Consider the following 19,330-nt stretch of genomic DNA (forward strand, 5'->3'; position numbering starts at 1 on the left):
CTTGGGAGGTGACCAAGAATACAATGTTCACTCTGACAGAGTTCCTCTGTGGAGATGGGAGAACCTTCCATAAGGACAACCATCTCTACTGCACTCCCTCAATCAGGCCTTTATGGTAGAGTGGCCAGACACAGAAGCCATTCCTCAGTAAACGGCACATGACAGCCTGCTTTGAGTTTTCCAAAAGACACCTAAAGGACTCAGACCATGATAAATAAAATTCTCTGGTCTGATGAAACCAAGATTGAACTCTTTGACCTGCATGCCAAGTGTCACGCCTGGAGGAAACCTGGCACCATCTGTATGGTGAAGCATGGGGTTGGCAGAGACTGGGAAACTAGTCAGGATCCCGAGAATGATGAACGATGCCAAGTACAGAGAGGTCCTTGATGAAAACCAGAATGCTCAGGACCTCAGACTGGGGCGAATGTTTCCCTTCCAACAGGACAATGACCAAGACAACGCAGGAGTGGCTTCGGAACAAGTCACTAAATGTTCTTGAGTGGCCCAGCCAGAGCCCGGACTTGAACCCGATCGAACATCTTTGGAGAGACCTGAAAATAGCTGTGCAGCAACGCTCCCCATCCAACCTGACAGAGCTGGAGAAGATCTGCAGAGAATAGGAGAAACTCCCCCAATTTTTATTTTATTTTATTTCACCTTTATTTAACCAGGTAGGCTAGTTTAGAACAAGTTCTCATTTGCAACTGCGACCTGGCCAAGATAAAGCATAGCAGTGTGAACAGACAACACAAAGTTACACATGGAGTAAACAATTAACAAATACAGGTGTACCAAGCTTGTAGCATCATACCCAAATAGACTAGAGACTGTAATTGCTGCCAAAGGTGCTTCAACAAAGCACTGAGTAAAGGGTCTGAATACTTATGTAAATTGATTATTTCTGTTGTATTTCATATAAATGTACAAAAAAGTTCTGAACCTGTTTTTGCTTTGTCATTATGGGGTAGATTGATGAGCAAAAAAAAAACAATTTAATTGAACGTAACAGAATACTTTCCGAATGCACTGTACATCATGATATCTCCTAGAGCTTGAGATTTAGGTCTCAGTGTTTTAGCACACTCCCCTTATCTCCAGACAGCAACACCACTTCTCAATAGCCTCGTTTACACCTTGTGCTAAGATGTGTTTTTTACTATCCGATCAAGCTGTTCCAATTACTATCTGATCAAGTTCAGTCACGAACATGTGGTATTAAAATGTGTCTGTTATCTGTCCATTGTGTCTGCATTGTGACCACATTTTCCTGGTCCTTCCAAGTATTAACATTATTTGGGAGATGTTTAAAAATAATGATTTGAGTGTCATGATTGGACAATTATTGATGCCTTGAGTCAATGGTGTCAATTGCCAATCATTTTACTGGGTGCTATAATGATGAATTAAATGGTTTCACCATATCTGTTGACACTTGTAAAATATCCAGATACAATAGTCCTCACTAGTTAGCACAGCTACAAAGTCAGATCCCCACAGCCACAAAGTCTAAATTGGCTACAAAGTCTAAAAATGAGCTTTTTCGTCTTAATTTAACATTAGGCATAAAGTTATCAGTGTGTTTAAGGTTAGGTTTAGGTAGAAAATCTCATTTTAAGAAGATAAATTGTAGAAATGGGCAAGGATTATCCATAATTAAGACTTTGTGGCTGTGTTAACTAGGGACGAGCAGATAAAAATGCGTGTCATGACTACCTCTGGAGGTGGTTAGAGGGTATTACTACACTCAATACGTAGATGCGATCAGAACACAATGATTGCATTGAAAAAAACAGGTTGGCTGCATTTACAAAAGCAGCCCAATTCTGATATATTTTCCTCTAATTGGTCTTTTGACCAATCCTAGCAGATCTTTTCATATCAGATCTTATTCAGAGCTGATCTGATTGGTCAAAAGACCAATTAGTGAAAAAAGATAGCAGAATTGGTCTGCCTGTGTAAAAGCAGCGGTCTAGACGAACAAAGGTCCGCATTGAGGTCTGATTGTGCTCAGATCAGGCTGACCCCCTCAGGAACTGGTTGGGGACGCATTGTGTCCGGCTTTCTTCTCAGTCTGGATACATTCAGGTTACCAAAAGTGCACAAGGTGTGTGATGTCATCAGCAAGTCTTCAGAAACTTGTGTGTCACCTTTTTATTTCAACGTTGTGGAGCAAATACATTCCTACCCACTGGGCACAGATGTCAGTTCAACGTCTAGTTTTGTTTTACATTTGCTTACATTTGCTAAATTGAATTCAACGTGAAATCAAACAAATATTTCAAACCTATCATTGGATTTAAGTTATAAGTTGGGTGAAAAAAAATACAAAATTATCTTTAATTACTTTTTTCAAATCGAATAAGTTTTCCACATTGATTCAACATCATCACATTGAATTATAATTTTTTTAGTTGGAAACAATGTTGATTCAAACAGTTTTTGCACAGTGGTTATCGTGTGAGGAACGTGTTTGCTGGCCTCAAACGCTGGCTTATATTTAGAATATATATATATTTTTGGCTATAGTTATAAACATTGTTATAATTAAGCAATAAGGCACGAGGGGGTGTGGTATAAACTGGCTACCAACATAACTAGAGCAGTAAAAATAAATGTTTTGTCATACCCGAGGTATACTGATATACCACGGCTGTCAGCCAATCAGCATTCAGGGCTCTTATAAAATGTTGCCTATGCCACCTCATATTTTGCCTATGCCTTTGCCATGCTTACTGGCATTTGAATATAGTGCAGCTAAGGGGAATCCGATTCCAGACACAATATGGACAAGGGAGACACATTTAAATGTAGGTGTAGCTGCATGATGTGTTTGTAATTCCATTATCAGAATACAAAAACTGCATTAACTGTCTATACATGGCCAGAAAGATATAATTACAATCAGTTCCCAATGTGTATTTTGATTGTCGACACCTGTCAACAAATGTGGGCACAATCAGAATGTGGAAAAAATCAGGAGAAAGTACACGTTAGCACCAGGTATAAATGGAGCTTCTGTAACACACAGGGCTATTGCTGTTCAGCTATGGGACTGGGGACACTGTACAGACTGTAGATGGATGGAGGGGAATCATACTGAACCACGAGGGATCCCAGATGAAGAACTTAGACACCGAAGTGATGCTTTTTTATTTTGAGAAGGATGAACTCTACCAGGAGGTGGGATTGTGTTTTTTATGTCTATTCTGTTCATATGAGGTAAAAATAAAAAATATATTTTAAAAATTGAACAGTATGTTCATATATATTTGATAGAAATATGATTCAATATCTGCATTTGCAGTATTTGAGAAATGAAATGCACAGCATAATTATATATATCTATTATTTACAGTAGTTTGGTCAAATACATCTGTGACATAGTTTCTGATAATTAATTGGTGTTCTTGTCACTAGGATCCTGTCCCTTTGGGCTAGAAGGCAAAAGGATAAGAGGGAACCAGCGAAGAAATGACAATATCAGACCAAGTACATACAAGAAGTTGTAACAGCTTGCAGTGGCTGTGTCTATTGAATATCATTGTGCTGTGGCCTACATGGACCCAGGACAAAACATAGTTGCCTTGCTATCTTTGAGATAACTCAAGTACAACTGCATCATCAAAGATTCATACGTGTTACATCTGCTTCAAACATTTCCAGCACGATTCATGTTGCAGAACAAAGAATGTCAGTGAGTGGTGACACTGACAGACCCCTGTGAGACAAAACGGGGGATTTAATAAATCCCCAACCTGAACTGTGACGAATGAACATGAGAGCATTGATTAATGATGATGTACCACAGTGCCCGTCCCACTCCTGCAACTCAAGGAGCCCCATTTCCTCTGAGTTCCCAGGACAGGATACTCAGGACAGGACTGTTCCCCACAGGAACAATGTGATGAATGAAAGGGCTATTTCAAGAGCGAGTTGGTTACACAATGGGGTGGATTATTTGTGGGTTTAATAGGAAAAGCTGTTTTTCATCAAATGTACTGACTGTAAATACATTGCATCATACTGTACAGTAAACCATACTTGATAAATAATCTCAAAACTAGAAATAACCAAAGCATAGACTACTTGTGTCATTATTGTCTCAGTGCTGCTTATTTAATAAGTATTCATTGTACCTGTATTAAATTATGGAATTTGATTGAGGGCATTTCGAAATCCATGTGATTCTTTTTGTAGTAAATTTGGGTGTCTTTGTTTTCCAACCCTCGAGGCAATCTGCCACTGGTTTACGCTCGATCAGACCGACAACGCTGCGTTTGCCTTGCAGCATTGCGTTTCAGAGGCAGTTTCAGTAGGTTCTGTGTGGTGCATGCATACTGTCTGTGTGATCGAGGTGTAACAGCAACAGAAGTACATTCATTTCGAATGGAATGCACTGCAAATGTCTCTTCAACACAATGCTGCAAGGCAAACGGAGCGTTCCAGACATGAACGCACTTCTGGTGTACCAAAATGCAACGACAATGTCGGTGTGATCAAGGTGTCAGGCTAAATCAATTCATTTAACAGGGTGGTGAAAGTGCACGGTGATGAGATTGACGCTCCTTTCCAATAAATATCCAGGGTCTTATTCTGGTGACATGATGATCGATGCTTGGCTGCCATTTGATAAATACAAATAATTTTGCTAATTTGCCCATACAAATCTCATGTAGACAATACCCGCACTGTATATGCGAACTGTAGGCTACAGCGCAGTGCCAAGGCCAGAGTGGCCATAACGGTGGGCACATTCGCTATATAATGCAATTTTTTGAGTTGAAAATGCGATGGCAATCCATCTACAGGTTTTATTGGGTACATGTGAATTTAAACGCAAAAGGTATTTTTTATGTGCACTACACCTTTTCTCTGCAACAAGTCAATTTGATAAAACATCTCTGATGGGGAAATGTGCATATAGTTTTTAATGCAGATTTTAGAGTATTTGCACGAATATCTGTAGCCAATTGGATGGGAACCTAGCTATAGACACTAACCACTAAGGTTGGTACTCCTACGTATGTCACTTTCTAACCAGATTCAACATGGCTGGTGTGTAAATTAACAAGTCATACGAAAACAAAAAAATAAACATGTTTAATAACATATTCGAGGAGGAAAACGTTTGATTTATGACATTGTGCAACAACATCAATATGAAACGCTCAACAACAAATGACATAACAGGAAGGGTTCCATTTGCTGCCCTGTCTTCTTGCTGAGCTACATGACATCTTTGGTTGCCATCCTGCAGACAACAGCATCCAGTAGACACGTATCCTCCTGGGGTGTGGTTTTGTACAGCTGGAGAAAAGAAAAAAAACAAGAGCATGGTGAGTTAGAAATATGAATTCAAAAGTGTCACTCCACAGTGATACAATAGCTTTACAGTACAAAATACAGACTTAAAAAAACAAACACATTGTGGGACCAGTTAAAGAGTTGAGGCACTAAAAGCAGTCAGTCAAACATGGTACAATATTTCATTTGGAGTCATTTATAATACATGAAAATCTATACATTATTGCTATCAGTTATTATACATGACATCATTTATATACATGTATGCAGATGCAGGAGATAAAAGGACGTTTATGTCCTTAAAACGAAAAGTCTCCATTGGAGGATAAGGTGGCAGGCTTTGGTGCAATCCTTTACATTCTTGTTACCTGATAGAAACACACAATTTACTTTTTTCATCTCAAACGTTAAAATGTTTATTCTGGCTTGACAGTTGACTTAATAGATCATTCCTAATGTCGCTGTGTAACCTACAGTAAAGCAAGGCATGAGCTTCTGTTTTAACGGATCCATCGTTGCAAAAAGAACAGACACGTTTATCGAAGGGAGCGTTTGTGTATTGACGAGTCTCAATCAGGGATGTCAACTGTTGAGGGCCCAAAAAAGTGACACTTTTTTTTGTTGCACTGCAACATGCAAAACTAATTAAGTCATTTTAAGTTGGTGAATTAGTTTTACTAATTAAACAACAAAGAATATGATCTACAAGATCAGTCTGTGTGTAAAAAAAAAAAGTGGTTAATGTGAATGAAAGTCACAGCTAAAAAATGTGAAGAAAGCAATCCAATGTTATTTGTTGCCTAGACTTACTGCATATGACACTCAAGTCTTGATTTTAAAAAACAATACACTAATATTGCAGTTAGCCATGACAGCCTTTATAATAGAAAGTGTGTGACCAGACACACACACATCTAAATATTGCACTTGGGAAAAAACAAAGTCAAAATAGAATGAAACAAACAATGCTATTTTTGCTCTATTGTTGTGGCCACTATAGTAGATATTGATCAAGTGCACAAAGCTACGTGTGCAAAAATAACATTCACCGAGTAAAACATTTACCCCCTCACTCACACAAAAGTGTAACTATCAAGTTCGACACAACAAAAGCAATATCTTTGGGCTACACTGCACTGTATTACAGGCTGCAGGAGAGCAGAGATGAGTGGACAAAGCACTTTACTGAGGCAATATTTTGAACAGAACGCAACCGGGTCACAAAAACAATTGCCCAAAGAACAAGTGAGGCAGCACAAAGTACAATAACCAAGTAAAGTACCGGCTGTCACAAAGCACGGGTGTAAAACAAAACCTGGCGCACACCAGCCGGAAGCGTACCAACCTGACAATAAACAATACCCTACACAGACATGGAGGGAACAGAGGACTAAATACACACAATTAAGAGGAGATGTAAACCAGGTGTGCAGGAAAGCAAGACAAAACAAATGGAAAATGAAAAGTGGAGCGGCAATGGCTAGAAGACCGGTGACGTCGACCGCCAAACGCCGCCCGAACAAGGAGAGGGACAGACTTCGGCGGAAGTCGTGACAGCCAGGCCCAGCTCCAGCTACACTTGATCCCCGAAACCACTTGTTTAACAAGCAACGTCGCATTTACACCCAATTCTCTCATTCTGAAAATTAACCACATACTGTAGAAAACATTGGTTCACAGATAGTTCGTTAGCTAGTTAACATTTTACACAGATTGCCAGGGTCCAGAAAGAACTTGAGGAACGACAAGGAGTCATATACCAGTTAATACTATAGTGAATTGGTTAGGTTACTAACGTTAGCTCATCTGATTGTGTAACGTTAGCTAGCTAGCTGTCTGACTTTATTAGTCAGCTAATTTTCACACAAACTCAATGTTGCTCAGCTAAATTGGATAATGTTGCTCAACATTTCTCTGGCTAGCTAACGGAGAATTTGATCCAGCTAGCAAGATACTTAACAATACTAACAATTCCTGTTCCACCACACCTTCTCCCTCACCTCAAACTTTCCAAACGCCATTGTTTTTCAGTTACAGGTCATGAAGTACGTTTCATCACCTTCTCACCCCAGTCTCCATTGTCAGGCTTCTCACCTACCTCTTCTTTATCGTTCAGGGACGCGCTGCTTTAACTGGCAAACTGCCTTTCCACACTCTGCTGTCTTTCCAGAGCGAGCGCTGATGCTGTAACTAGCAAGTTGGTTGTCTCTTCTCTCTTCAGTCGCATGCTGCATTCTTTTGTAATGTGAACGATTGGCTGAGCCTTGAACACAGCCAGAATTGGTCCAAACAGGCATCACTCACTCGCATAGAAACACGCATCACTCGTTTGATTACAGCCAGTAGTGATCCAAAGACCCCCTCCCAAACTTTTTTCATCGGATCTACACTGTAGGTCCCCTATTTTGGATTCAGAACTGCGAATTTCACCAAAAGGTGACTAGTTTGCATCCCTGCTCAATACCGAGGGGCCACTCCACATCTATATTTCCCAAAAGAGCTTCAGTATTGCTTAGATAAAACTGTACTTACGCAAGGTTCCATCCCAAAAAGAGGGAAACGAGGCGGTCTTCTGGTCAGACTCCGGAGACGGGCACATCGTGCACCACTCCCTAGAATTCTTCTCGCCAATGTCCAGTCTCTTGACAACAAGGTTGATGAAATCCGAGCAAGGGTAGCATTCCAGAGGGACATCAGAGACTGTAACGTTCTTTGCTTCACGGAAACATGGCTCACTGGAGAGACGCTATCGGAGGCGGTGCAGCCAGCGGGTTTCTCCACGCATCGCGCCGACAAAAACAAACATCTTTCTGGTAAGAAGAGGGGCGGGGGCCTATGCCTTATGGCTAACGAGACGTGGTGTGATCAAAGAAACGTACAGGAACTCAAATCCTTCTGTTCACCTGATTTAGAATTCCTCACAATCAAATGTCGACCGCATTATCTACCAAGAGAATTCTCTTCGATTATAATCACAGCCGTATATATTCCCCCCCAAGCAGACACATCGATGGCTCTGAACGAACTTTATTTGACTCTTTGCAAACTGGAATCCATACATCCTGAGGCTGCATTCATTGTAGCTGGGGATTTTAACAAGGCTAATCTGAAAACAAGACTCCCTAAATTGTATCAGCATATCGATTGCGCAACCAGGGCTGGAAAAACCTTGGATCATTGTTACTCTAACTTCCGCGACGCATATAAGGCCCTGCCCCGCCCTCCTTTCGGAAAAGCTGACCACGACTCCATTTTGTTGATCCCTGCCTACAGACAGAAACTAAAACAAGAAGCTCCCACGCTGAGGTCTGTCCAACGCTGGTCCGACCAAGCTGATTCCACACTCCAAGACTGCTTCCATCACGTGGACTGGGATAAGTTTCGTATTGCGTCAGATAACAACATTGCCGAATACGCTGATTCAGTGTGCGAGTTCATTAGAACGTGTGTTGAAGATGTCGTTCCCATAGCAACGATTAAAACATTCCCTAACCAGAAACCGTGGATTGATGGCAGCATTCGCGTGAAACTGAAAGCGCGAACCACTGCTTTTAATCAGGGCAAGGTGACTGGTAACATGACCGAATACAAACAGTGCAGCTATTCCCTCCGCAAGGCTATCAAACAAGCTAAGCGTCAGTATAGAGACAAAGTAGAATCTCAATTCAACGGCTCAGACACAAGAGGTATGTGGCAGGGTCTACAGTCAATCACGGACTACAAGAAGAAAACCAGCCCAGTCACGGACCAGGATGTCTTGCTCCCAGGCAGACTAAATTACTTTTTTGCCCGCTTTGAGGACAATACAGTGCCACTGACACGGCCTGCAACGAAAACATGCGGACTCTCCTTCACTGCAGCTGAGGTGAGTAAAACATTTAAACGTGTTAACCCTCGCAAGGCTGCAGGCCCAGACGGCATCCCCAGCCGCGCCCTCAGAGCATGCGCAGACCAGCTGGCCGGTGTGTTTACGGACATATTCAATCAATCCCTATACCAGTCTGCTGTTCCCACATGCTTCAAGAGGGCCACCATTGTTCCTGTTCCCAAGAAAGCTAAGGTAACTGAGCTAAACGACTACCGCCCCCGTAGCACTCACTTCTGTCATCATGAAGTGCTTTGAGAGACTAGTCAAGGACCATATCACCTCCACCCTACCTGACACCCTAGACCCACTCCAATTTGCTTACCGCCCAAATAGGTCCACAGACGATGCAATCTCAACCACACTGCACACTGCCCTAACCCATCTGGACAAGAGGAATACCTATGTGAGAATGCTGTTCATCGACTACAGCTCGGCATTCAACACCATAGTACCCTCCAAGCTCGTCATCAAGCTCGAGACCCTGGGTCTCGACCTCGCCCTGTGCAACTGGGTACTGGACTTCCTGACGGGCCGCCCCCAGGTGGTGAGGGTAGGCAACAACATCTCCACCCCGCTGATCCTCAACACTGGGGCCCCACAAGGGTGCGTTCTGAGCCCTCTCCTGTACTCCCTGTTCACCCACGACTGCGTGGCCACGCACGCCTCCAACTCAATCATCAAGTTTGTGGACGACACAACAGTGGTAGGCTTGATTACCAACAACGACGAGACGGCCTACAGGGAGGAGGTGAGGGCCTCGGAGTGTGGTGTCAGGAAAATAACCTCACACTCAACGTCAACAAAACTAAGGAGATGATTGTGGACTTCAGGAAACAGCAGAGGGAACACCCCCCTATCCACATCGATGGAACAGTAGTGGAGAGGGTAGTAAGTTTTAAGTTCCTCGGCATACACATCACAGACAAACTGAATTGGTCCACTCACACAGACAGCATCGTGAAGAAGGCGCAGCAGCGCCTCTTCAACCTCAGGAGGCTGAAGAAATTCGGCTTGTCACCAAAAGCACTCACAAACTTCTACAGATGCACAATCGAGAGCATCCTGGCGGGCTGTATCACCGCCTGGTACGGCAACTGCTCCGCCCACAACCGTAAGGCTCTCCAGAGGGTAGTGAGGTCTGCACAACGCATCACCGGGGGCAAACTACCTGCCCTCCAGGACACCTACACCACCCGATGTTACAGGAAGGACATAAAGATCATCAAGGACAACAACCACCCGAGCCACTCCCTGTTCACCCCGCTATCATCCAGAAGGCGAGGTCAGTACAGGTGCATCAAAGCTGGGACCGAGAGACTGAAAAACAGCTTCTATCTGAAGGCCATCAGACTGTTAAACAGCCACCACTAACATTGAGTGGCTGCTGCCAACACACTGACACTGACTCAACTCCAGCCACTTTAATAATGGGAATTGATGGGAAATGTAAAATATATCACTAGCCACTTTAAACAATGCTACCTAATATAATGTTACATACCCTACATTATACTTGATCTTCCATCTACTGTATCTTGCCTATGCTGCTCTGTACCATCACTCATTCATATATCTTTATGTACATATTCTTTATCCCCTTACACTGTGTATAAGACAGTAGTTTTGGAATTGTTAGTTAGATTACTTGTTGGTTATTACTGCATTGTCGGAACTAGAAGCACAAGCATTTCGCTACACTCGCATTAACATCTGCTAACCATGTGTATGTGACAAATAACATTTACATTTACATTTAAGTCATTTAGCAGACGCTCTTATCCAGAGCGACTTACAAATTTGATTTGATTTGATTCAAAAGTGCATTTAAAAATCAGTTGGTGACACTTTAGTTCTTCACTCTCCAAAAGTGCTAATTGGAAAACATTTCAGTCATTTCTAGAATAAACTGTCAGTATCAGTGAGATGAGTCATATGAATGGAGTTGAAAAAGGCTTTGACAAGGTATAGAAAAAATGTACTTGCAATTGCAACATCACAAGCCCATAACAAAACATGTTTACAGAGATGTACATTTGGCTAAATCTCTGCCATTTTTTCCCAAATACAGTGCCTTGCGAAAGTATTCGGCCCCCTTGAACATTGCGACCTTTTGCCACATTTCAGGCTTCAAACAAAGATATAAAACTGTATTTTTTTGTGAAGAATCAACAACAAAAAGGACACAATCATGAAGTGGAACGAGGAACCAGGTCTTGGTAGATTTGCAGTGGTCTGATACTCCTTCCATTTCAATATTATCGCTTGCACAGTGCTCCTTGGGATGTTTAAAGCTTGCGAAATCTTTTTGTATCCAAATCCGGCTTTAAACTTCTTCACAACAGTATCTCGGACCTGCCTGGTGTGTTCCTTGATGCTCTCTGCGCTTTTAACGGACCTCTGAGACTATCACAGTGCAGGTGCATTTATACGGAGACTTGATTACACACAGGTGGATTGTATTTATCATCATTAGTCATTTAGGTCAACATTGGATCATTCAGAGATCCTCACTGAACTTCTGGAGAGAGTTTGCTGCACTGAAAGTAAAGGGGCTGAATAATTTTGCACGCCCAATTTTTCAGTTTTTGATTTGTTAAAAAAGTTTGAAATATCCAATAAATGTCGTTCCACTTCATGATTGTGTCCCACTTGTTGTTGATTCTTCACAAAAAAATACAGTTTTATATCTTTATGTTTGAAGCCTGAAATGTGGCAAAAGGTCGCAAAGTTCAAGGGGGCCGAATACTTTCGCAAGGCACTGTACATACAGATATTCAAACCCCTTTACTTTTTCCACATTTTGTTATGTTTACAGCCCTATTCTAAAATGTGTTCAATTGTTTTTTTCCCTCATCAATGACAAAGCAAAAACAGGTTCAGAAATGTTTGCAAATATATTCAAAATAAAAAACAAATATCGCATTTACATACGTATTCAGACCCTTTATTCAGTACTTTGTTGCAACTTTGGCAGTGATTACAGCCTCGAATCTTCTTGGGTATGCCAAAAGATAGGTGTCTTTTGACAAACTCCAAGTGGGCTGTCACGTGCTTTTTACTGAGGAATGGCTTCCGTCTGGCCACTCTACCATAAAGGCCTGATTGGTGGAGTGCTGCAGAAATTATTGTCTTTCTGGAAGGTTCTCCCATCTCCACAAAGGAACTCTGGAGCTCTGTCAGAGTGACCATCGGGTTCTTGGTCACCTCCCTGACCAAGGTCCTTCTCCCCAGATTGCTCAGTTTGGCCAGGCGGCCAGCTCTAGGAAGAGTTTTTGTGATTCCAAACTTCTTCAATTTAAGAATGCTGGAGGCCACTGTGTGCTTGGGAACTTCTATGCTGCAGAAATGTTTTGGTACCCTTCCCCAGATCTGTGCCTCGCCACAATCCTGTCTCAGAGCTCTACGGACAATTCCTTTGACCTCATGGCTTGGTTTTTGCTCTGACATCCACTGTGGGACCTTATATAGACAGGTGTGTACCTTTTCAAATCATGTCAAATCAATTGAATTTACCCCAGGTGAACTCCAATCAAGTTGTAGGATCTCAAGGATGATCAATTGAAACAGGATGTACCTGTGCTCAATTTTGAGACTCATAGCAAATGGTCTGAATACTTATGAAAACAAGGTATTTATGTTTTTGACTTGTGACGACCCTCCCACTCTGTCTGCCGTATTCTGTCTTTGTTCTTGTTTCCTTATTAGGATGCCGGTGGGCGGAGTTGAGAGGGTCGTCAGCTACATGGGAAACACCTGGGCCAGGTGTCTCCCAGGATAAATAGACCTCTTCCACATTCATGGAAGAGACTCTCTCCATGCAGACACCTTTTGTAGATTGTGTTGTGGTTCTTGGTGGCCTTTTGTTTGTTTGCTTTGGCACCTTTCAACACCCTGCATTATCACATTCATGCATGCAAAACACTCACTTACACTACTGATTACTGATTACACACACCATTGTATATTATACTTAGTTGCTTTAGTTAATAAATATATATTTTGCTACTCCTTATCTCCACGTTGTCTCCCTTTGTTACGGGCTTTGAGCTGGTTCGTGACAGACTTTTAATAAACCTGTTTTGACTTTATCATTATGGGGTATTGTGTGTAGATTGCTGAGGATTTAAAAAAGCAAAACATTTTTGAATAAGGCTGTAACGTAACAAAATGTGGAAAAAGTCAAGGGGTCTGAATACTTTCTGAAGGCACTGTATATATTATATTTGTGTATGTGTCCAACACTCCAGGAAAAACAAGACTTAGAAAGAAAAACAAGACCAACCTTTTTGACCTTAGCAGGGTCGGTCAACATGGAGACATCTTCAACTGGGATCTGTTGTCCATCCACCTTGGCAATGATGTCAGTCATGTGCTGCGTCTCCTCTTTGAGATGGACTAGAACTATGAGAACAGCACTGTCACTGTCTGACATCCCAAACCTCTTGAAGGCCTCTGAAATCTAAAGGAAAATATATGTCAAAGACATTGGGATGGGATATTACTTTGAAAGGAGTGTCAATATATATGTGTGTGTGTGTTTGTGATACATTTAGAGGCTACTTACATTATTAGTGGGTGAAAGGTTGTAGATGATTTCGGAATATAAACTCCTTGTCTTCATTTTTCCAGTACTATGTAAATGAACTGCCTTGTTTGCTGCCACTAGCACTTGGAAGGGGTTCACTATCTGCAAACATTTCAAATCATGAGTTTGTGGATCATTACATCAACTTCAGTCAAGCATTCATACATTACATCAAACCAACATTTCTAGCTAGCTAGCTACATTGTCTCACCATAGACGGGTTTATCAAGGCACCATTAATCTTTCCTTCCATGGCATTTTTCCTCAATTCTGCAGCGTTTTTGACATCTTTGAATAGCAACTGAGTTACAGTACGATCAGGAAAGAGTTCCAATTCCTGAGTTGAATACATAACTGAAGAAAAACGAATTTGTGGATAAAAAAAGACTCGAACATTTCAGTTAGACCATCTCACGTGGTTAAAAAAAAAATACACAGGGAACAAAAAATAGGTAACACAATTAATCTGAAAGGTTCCGGTTTTACACGACTAAAAATATTTATGCTGTACCTAATAATTGTCCATACTTATTATGAAATAAAATATATTAGATATACTCGCATTTTTAAAACGATTGTACGACAGAGAAGCAATTCAATAATTTGTGAAATGATATTGATAGGAACTTAACATTTTTAAACAGCTTCTGTACGGACTACCTTCCACTGACGGGACCACCAAACTGTCAAAAAATGTAACTCTTCCGTTCGCTTTTTAGCTAGATTAAAATATCTGTATTTTTTGTCATTTTATATACATTTAATCTGTAGTTAACATGAAATTAAACGTATGTTGCGTACACCATATATAAATATCTAGCTAATTTTAGATTGATTTCCGCGTTAGTTCGGGAATTTCTAGGTGAAGATGGAGAAATTCGAAGGGTACATTTTCACTGCTCTCTGCAGCACCAACTTTTTGGTTTCGTGTCTCCTTTTCTCCAAAATAACTCGGGAGCAAAGGGAGCCCTACATGGACGAAATATTTCACGTCCGTCAAGCTCAGAAATACTGCTACGGGAAGTTTAACGAGGTATCATTTTGCTCTGTCTATGAAATTTCCTTGATTTTGTTACATTGTTTGCTTGTCGGATTAACGCAACGCTTGTCCTTGGAATATTGTGACAGAATGCTAGCTAGACTTTTTAACCCTTCTCTAAACCATCTGTGACTATGAACACAGACAGATTACTCTCGCTAGTCATTATTGTGGATACCATGCCTGAATCCTGAAAAGCATTGTAATTCTGCAGTGGTATATAGCCCTATTTATAACTAAACCATTTGGCATCTGTCTAGTTTAAATAACATGAGCCCTTTTAAATTAAATGCTGTAGTAGAGGCTCTTTAACGGGTACGTTTTCCTTTCTCTTTGTTGTTTCAGTGGGACCCAATGATCACCACGCTTCCTGGCCTGTACCTGGCGTCAGTGGGCGTGATCAAGCCAGTGGTGTGGCTCGTGGACCTCACAGGGAAGGTAGTGTGTTCTACCGCAATGCTGCGCTTCATCAACCTCCTCTTCAACTGTGGCATCCTCTACCTGCTCTATCTCGTCATCTGCAAGCTCCACCTCAAAGAGAAGGTAATAATGTTATTTAATGGTATTACATGTTATTACATTTATAACATCCCCAAGGGTGGCAAGCTCCTGTTCTGGAAAGCTTCAATGTGCGCACTAGCATTTGTGATGTGGTATATTTTTCATTAATTGTGTTTAGTTGGTGTTTTGTGCTGTCAGCTAATACTGGTTGCCGGAATAATGGTTGGGTATATTGAGCAATATGTTATAATGTTTTGTTAGGATTAATTCTGAATCTATGTCAATGTTTAGATTTGTTTAAACTTGGGTGAAAAGGAAGTTAGTGTTGAAATATATTACATTTGACAACAACAACAAAAAACTGCTTATATATTGTACTAAGCTTTGTTTTTATGTAGACATGGCTTTTGCTCCAGTACAACTTTTACTCACCTTACGCAAATAATTTTGGTATAAATGAAGACCTTGAAAAAAATGATTGAATGCCCTTAAAGCTTCAATTGCATTCATTTTGTTAGTCATAACAACCATGGTTTCTCTTTCAGACTAAGACGGCCTCCCGCAGAGTTCTCTCAGCCCTGTCCCTGTCTACCTTCCCCGTGCTCTACTTCTTCAACTTCCTTTACTACACAGATGCCGGATCTACTTTCTTCATCCTCTTCACGTACCTCATGACCCTGTATGGCTGTCACAAAGCCTCGGCACTCCTCGGCGTCTTCGCCATATTCTTCCGCCAGACAAACATCATCTGGGTGGCGTTCTGTGCCGCCACGGTGGTGGCCAACAAGATGGATGAAACCTGGAGGACGGAGCAGTCGAAGAAGAAGGATGACAAGTTGCCCTGTCAGATACCTTTCTCCGTAAGTGGGGTGAAGAGAGTGATGCGTTTCCTGTTGGAATTCCTGACCACAGCCAATCACGTGAAGGCTGTGACGCTAGTGGCATGGCCGTACATTCTTGTTGCCGTGGGTTTTATCGCGTTCATCGTGTTGAATGATGGGATTGTAATCGGGGACCGAACCAGTCACGAGGCCTGTCTCAACTTCCCTCAGCTCTTCTACTTCTTCTCCTTTGCCCTCTTCTTCTCCATCCCCACGTCGCTGTGCTACCACCGAGCTCTCCGCTTCCTCCAGACCCTCAAGAAGCAGCCACTGCTCTACTTAGTGATCACAGGACTCTGCCTGCTCCTCGTGTGGAAGTTCACCTTCGTGCACAAGTACCTCCTGGCTGACAACAGACACTTCCCCTTCTATGTGTGGAAGAGGATCTTCCAGAAGCACGAGGCGGTGCGTTTTGCCCTCATCCCGGCATACGTGTTTGCAGCGTGGAACTTCGTGGACACTCTGAAATCCCGGTCGTTGTTCTGGATCCTGGCGTTCCTGGTGTGTCTGCTGGCGGCCACAGTGCCTCAGAAGCTGCTAGAGTTCAGGTACTTTATTGTTCCGTACCTGCTCTACCGCCTCCACATGCCCCTGCCCTCCCTCACCAGACTGGTGCTGGAGTTCCTGTTCTATACAGCCGTCAACGCAGCCACACTCTACATCTTCGTCAACAAGACTTTTCAATGGCCAAATAGTCCGGCTGTACAGAGGTTTATGTGGTAGCCTGACCTGAACAGGAGGAACCCAGTCATTTGGAAAAACTATAGGTTATACTTTTTCTATTTTAAATGAGTAGGGCCAGGAGTTTTTCCTGTTGTGATGAGAACATACTCAGGAAAAAAAAAACATGGCCCAACATGTGAGAGAATGCATTTCATGTGAAGAATACTTTGAAAAGCACAAGATGTTTATAATGTACATTTGAACTGTGACTTGTACATTGAATTATGTAATTTGGATGGAGGAAGAGGCCCAAAAAATTTAAAAGCCAAATTGTAAAGCAGCAATCTGTGTATTATACTGAATGGTTAAAAAAAAAAATGTTTTCTGCAAATGAAGAACATTCATGACTTATCTTAATTTAACTCTATGGTAGAGTTATACGAAATGATGTGGCTCTCTTTGTAAACATACAACATCCCTGACTGTATTCAAATAAATGAATTAGTCTGTATTTCCCTATTCTCTACTGGAAATAGCATCCATAAACCATGTAAACAAACATATGTGTTTACATTCTGCTGCAATATTCTGAAGAGTAAAGCTGTGATATACAATGGGTTTAGAATCCTCTTTTTTCTTTCTACTGTATTTTAGATGATCTCAATCCTGCCCCCAACTGCGATCCCTTGAATAATGTTCTCGTTTGTGTTTCTTGAGTGTGTTTGGTTGCCCTAAAATTCCAGAATCCTTCTCTGTCCTTTAGGCCTAAGATATCATCCAGTAGCTTAGCTATTCAAGTCAGTTTATTAAATCATTGTCTTTAATAACACATGTAGATTCTTCAAAAGTAGTGTGTACATTAGCTTCAGAAATGTTTATTTGGTCAGAATTTATTACTTTAACCTGTATTTTCTACCTGCATCGTTACCTGTCTGTTGCTGATCTTTTATTGTCCCTGTATGGCTGTCCTTGGGCTGAAATGATCAAATGAAGTGACGCAATAAAATTATTAATGTCATACTAATATTGTTGAGTACATTTTTGCCACTTCCTGATGCTTTCATACACCAATTTCACCACAAGGTGGTGGTCTAATAGTTTGTGAATATAAACTCAGCAAAAACGTCCCTTTTTCAGGACCCCGTCTTTCAAAGATAATTTGTAAAAATACAAATAACTTCACAGATCTTCATTGTAAAGGGTTTAAACACTGTTTCCTGTGCTTGTTCAAGGAACCATAAACAATTAATGAACATGCACCTGTGGAACGGTTGTTAAGACACTAACAGCTTACAGACGGTAGGCAAAATAAGGTCACAGTTAAGAAAAGTTCAATGTGCCTTAGGCATGCTGCAAGGAGGCACGAGGACTGCAGATGTGGCCAGGGAAATAAACGTCAATGTCCGTACTGTGAGACACTTAAGACAGTGCTACAGGGAGACAGGACAGACAGCTGATCGTCCTCGCAGTGGCCGACCACGTGTAACAACACCTGCACAGGATCGGTACATCCGAACATCACACCCGCGGGTCAGGCATAGGATGGCAACAACAACTGCCCGAGTTAAACCAGGAACGCACAATCCCTCCATCAGTGCTCAGACTGTCTGCAATAGGCTGAGAGAGGCTGGACTGATGGCTTGTAGGCCTGTTTTAAGGCAGGTCCTCACCAGACATCACCGGCAATAGCGTTGCCTATGGGCCCAAACCCACCGTCGCTGGACCAGACAGGACTGGCAAAAAGTGCTCTTCACTGACGAGTCGCGGTTTTGTCTCACCAGGGGTGATGGTCAGATTCGCGTTTATCGTTGAAGGAATGAGCGTTACACCGAGGCCTTTGGATTTGGAGGTTGAGGGTCCGTCATGGTCTGGGGTGGTGTGTCACAGCATCATTGGACTGAGCTTGTTGTCATTGCAGGCAATCTCAACGCTGTGCGTTACAGGGAAGGCATTCTCCTCCCTTATGTGGTCCCCTTCCTGCAGGCTCATCCTGACATAAACCCTCCAGCATGACAATGCCACCACTACTGCTCGTTCTGTGCGTGATTTCCTGCAAGACAGGAATGTCAGTGTTCTGCCATGGCCAGCGAAGAGCCTGGATCTCAATCCCATTGAGCACGTCTGGGACCTGTTGGATCGGAGGGTAAGGGCTAGGGCCATTCCCCCCAGAAATGTCCGGGAACTAGCAGGTGCCTTGGTGGAAGAGTGGGGTAACATCTCACAGCAAGAACGGGCAAATCTGGTGCAGTCCATGAGGAAATTCACTGCAGTACTTATTGCAGCTAGTGGCCACACCAGGTACTGACTGTTACTTTTGATTTTGACCCCCCCTTTGTTCAGGGACACATTATTCCATTTCTATTAGTCACATGTCTGTGGAACTTGTTCAGTTTATGTCTCAGTTGTTGAATCTTGTTATATTCATTCAAATATTTACACATGTTAAGTTTGCTGAAAATAAACTTAGTTGACAGTCAGGGAACGTT

General features: G+C 42.0%; 2 protein-coding genes across 2 annotated transcripts; one reads left to right on the forward strand and one right to left on the reverse strand.

Moving 5' to 3' along the window:
• Nucleotides 1-5,088: 5,088 nt before the first annotated feature.
• On the reverse strand, nucleotides 5,089-14,201 carry tprkb (Tp53rk binding protein). Its single transcript, XM_029630039.2, has 4 exons — nucleotides 13,972-14,201; nucleotides 13,740-13,862; nucleotides 13,458-13,634; nucleotides 5,089-5,310 (listed from the first exon to the last, which is right to left on the reverse strand). Exons 1-4 carry the CDS (start codon nucleotides 14,110-14,112, stop codon nucleotides 5,230-5,232), a joined length of 522 nt encoding a protein of 173 aa, XP_029485899.1. The 5' UTR covers nucleotides 14,113-14,201; the 3' UTR covers nucleotides 5,089-5,229.
• A 198-nt stretch (nucleotides 14,202-14,399) lies between these two features.
• On the forward strand, nucleotides 14,400-17,864 carry alg10 (ALG10 alpha-1,2-mannosyltransferase). Its single transcript, XM_029630038.2, has 3 exons — nucleotides 14,400-14,793; nucleotides 15,145-15,342; nucleotides 15,846-17,864. The coding sequence occupies exons 1-3, from the start codon at nucleotides 14,629-14,631 to the stop codon at nucleotides 16,902-16,904; spliced, it is 1,422 nt and encodes a 473-aa protein (XP_029485898.1). The 5' UTR covers nucleotides 14,400-14,628; the 3' UTR covers nucleotides 16,905-17,864.
• Nucleotides 17,865-19,330: the final 1,466 nt, after the last annotated feature.

Source organism: Oncorhynchus nerka, linkage group LG23 (assembly GCF_034236695.1).
Source record: "Oncorhynchus nerka isolate Pitt River linkage group LG23, Oner_Uvic_2.0, whole genome shotgun sequence".
NCBI lineage: Eukaryota > Metazoa > Chordata > Actinopteri > Salmoniformes > Salmonidae > Oncorhynchus > Oncorhynchus nerka.

Coding starts and splice junctions, on each gene's coding strand:
- tprkb (XM_029630039.2), bottom strand. CDS start 14,112: ATGTATTCAACTCAGGAATTGGAACTCTTTCCTGATCGTACTGTAACT. Junction 13,863..13,971: donor CCTTGATAAACCCGTCTATG/GTGAGACAATGT, acceptor AAATGTTTGCAG/ATAGTGAACCCCTTCCAAGT. Junction 13,635..13,739: donor ACCTTTCACCCACTAATAAT/GTAAGTAGCCTC, acceptor ATTTTCCTTTAG/ATTTCAGAGGCCTTCAAGAG.
- alg10 (XM_029630038.2), top strand. CDS start 14,629: ATGGAGAAATTCGAAGGGTACATTTTCACTGCTCTCTGCAGCACCAAC. Junction 14,794..15,144: donor GCTACGGGAAGTTTAACGAG/GTATCATTTTGC, acceptor TTGTTGTTTCAG/TGGGACCCAATGATCACCAC. Junction 15,343..15,845: donor AGCTCCACCTCAAAGAGAAG/GTAATAATGTTA, acceptor TTTCTCTTTCAG/ACTAAGACGGCCTCCCGCAG.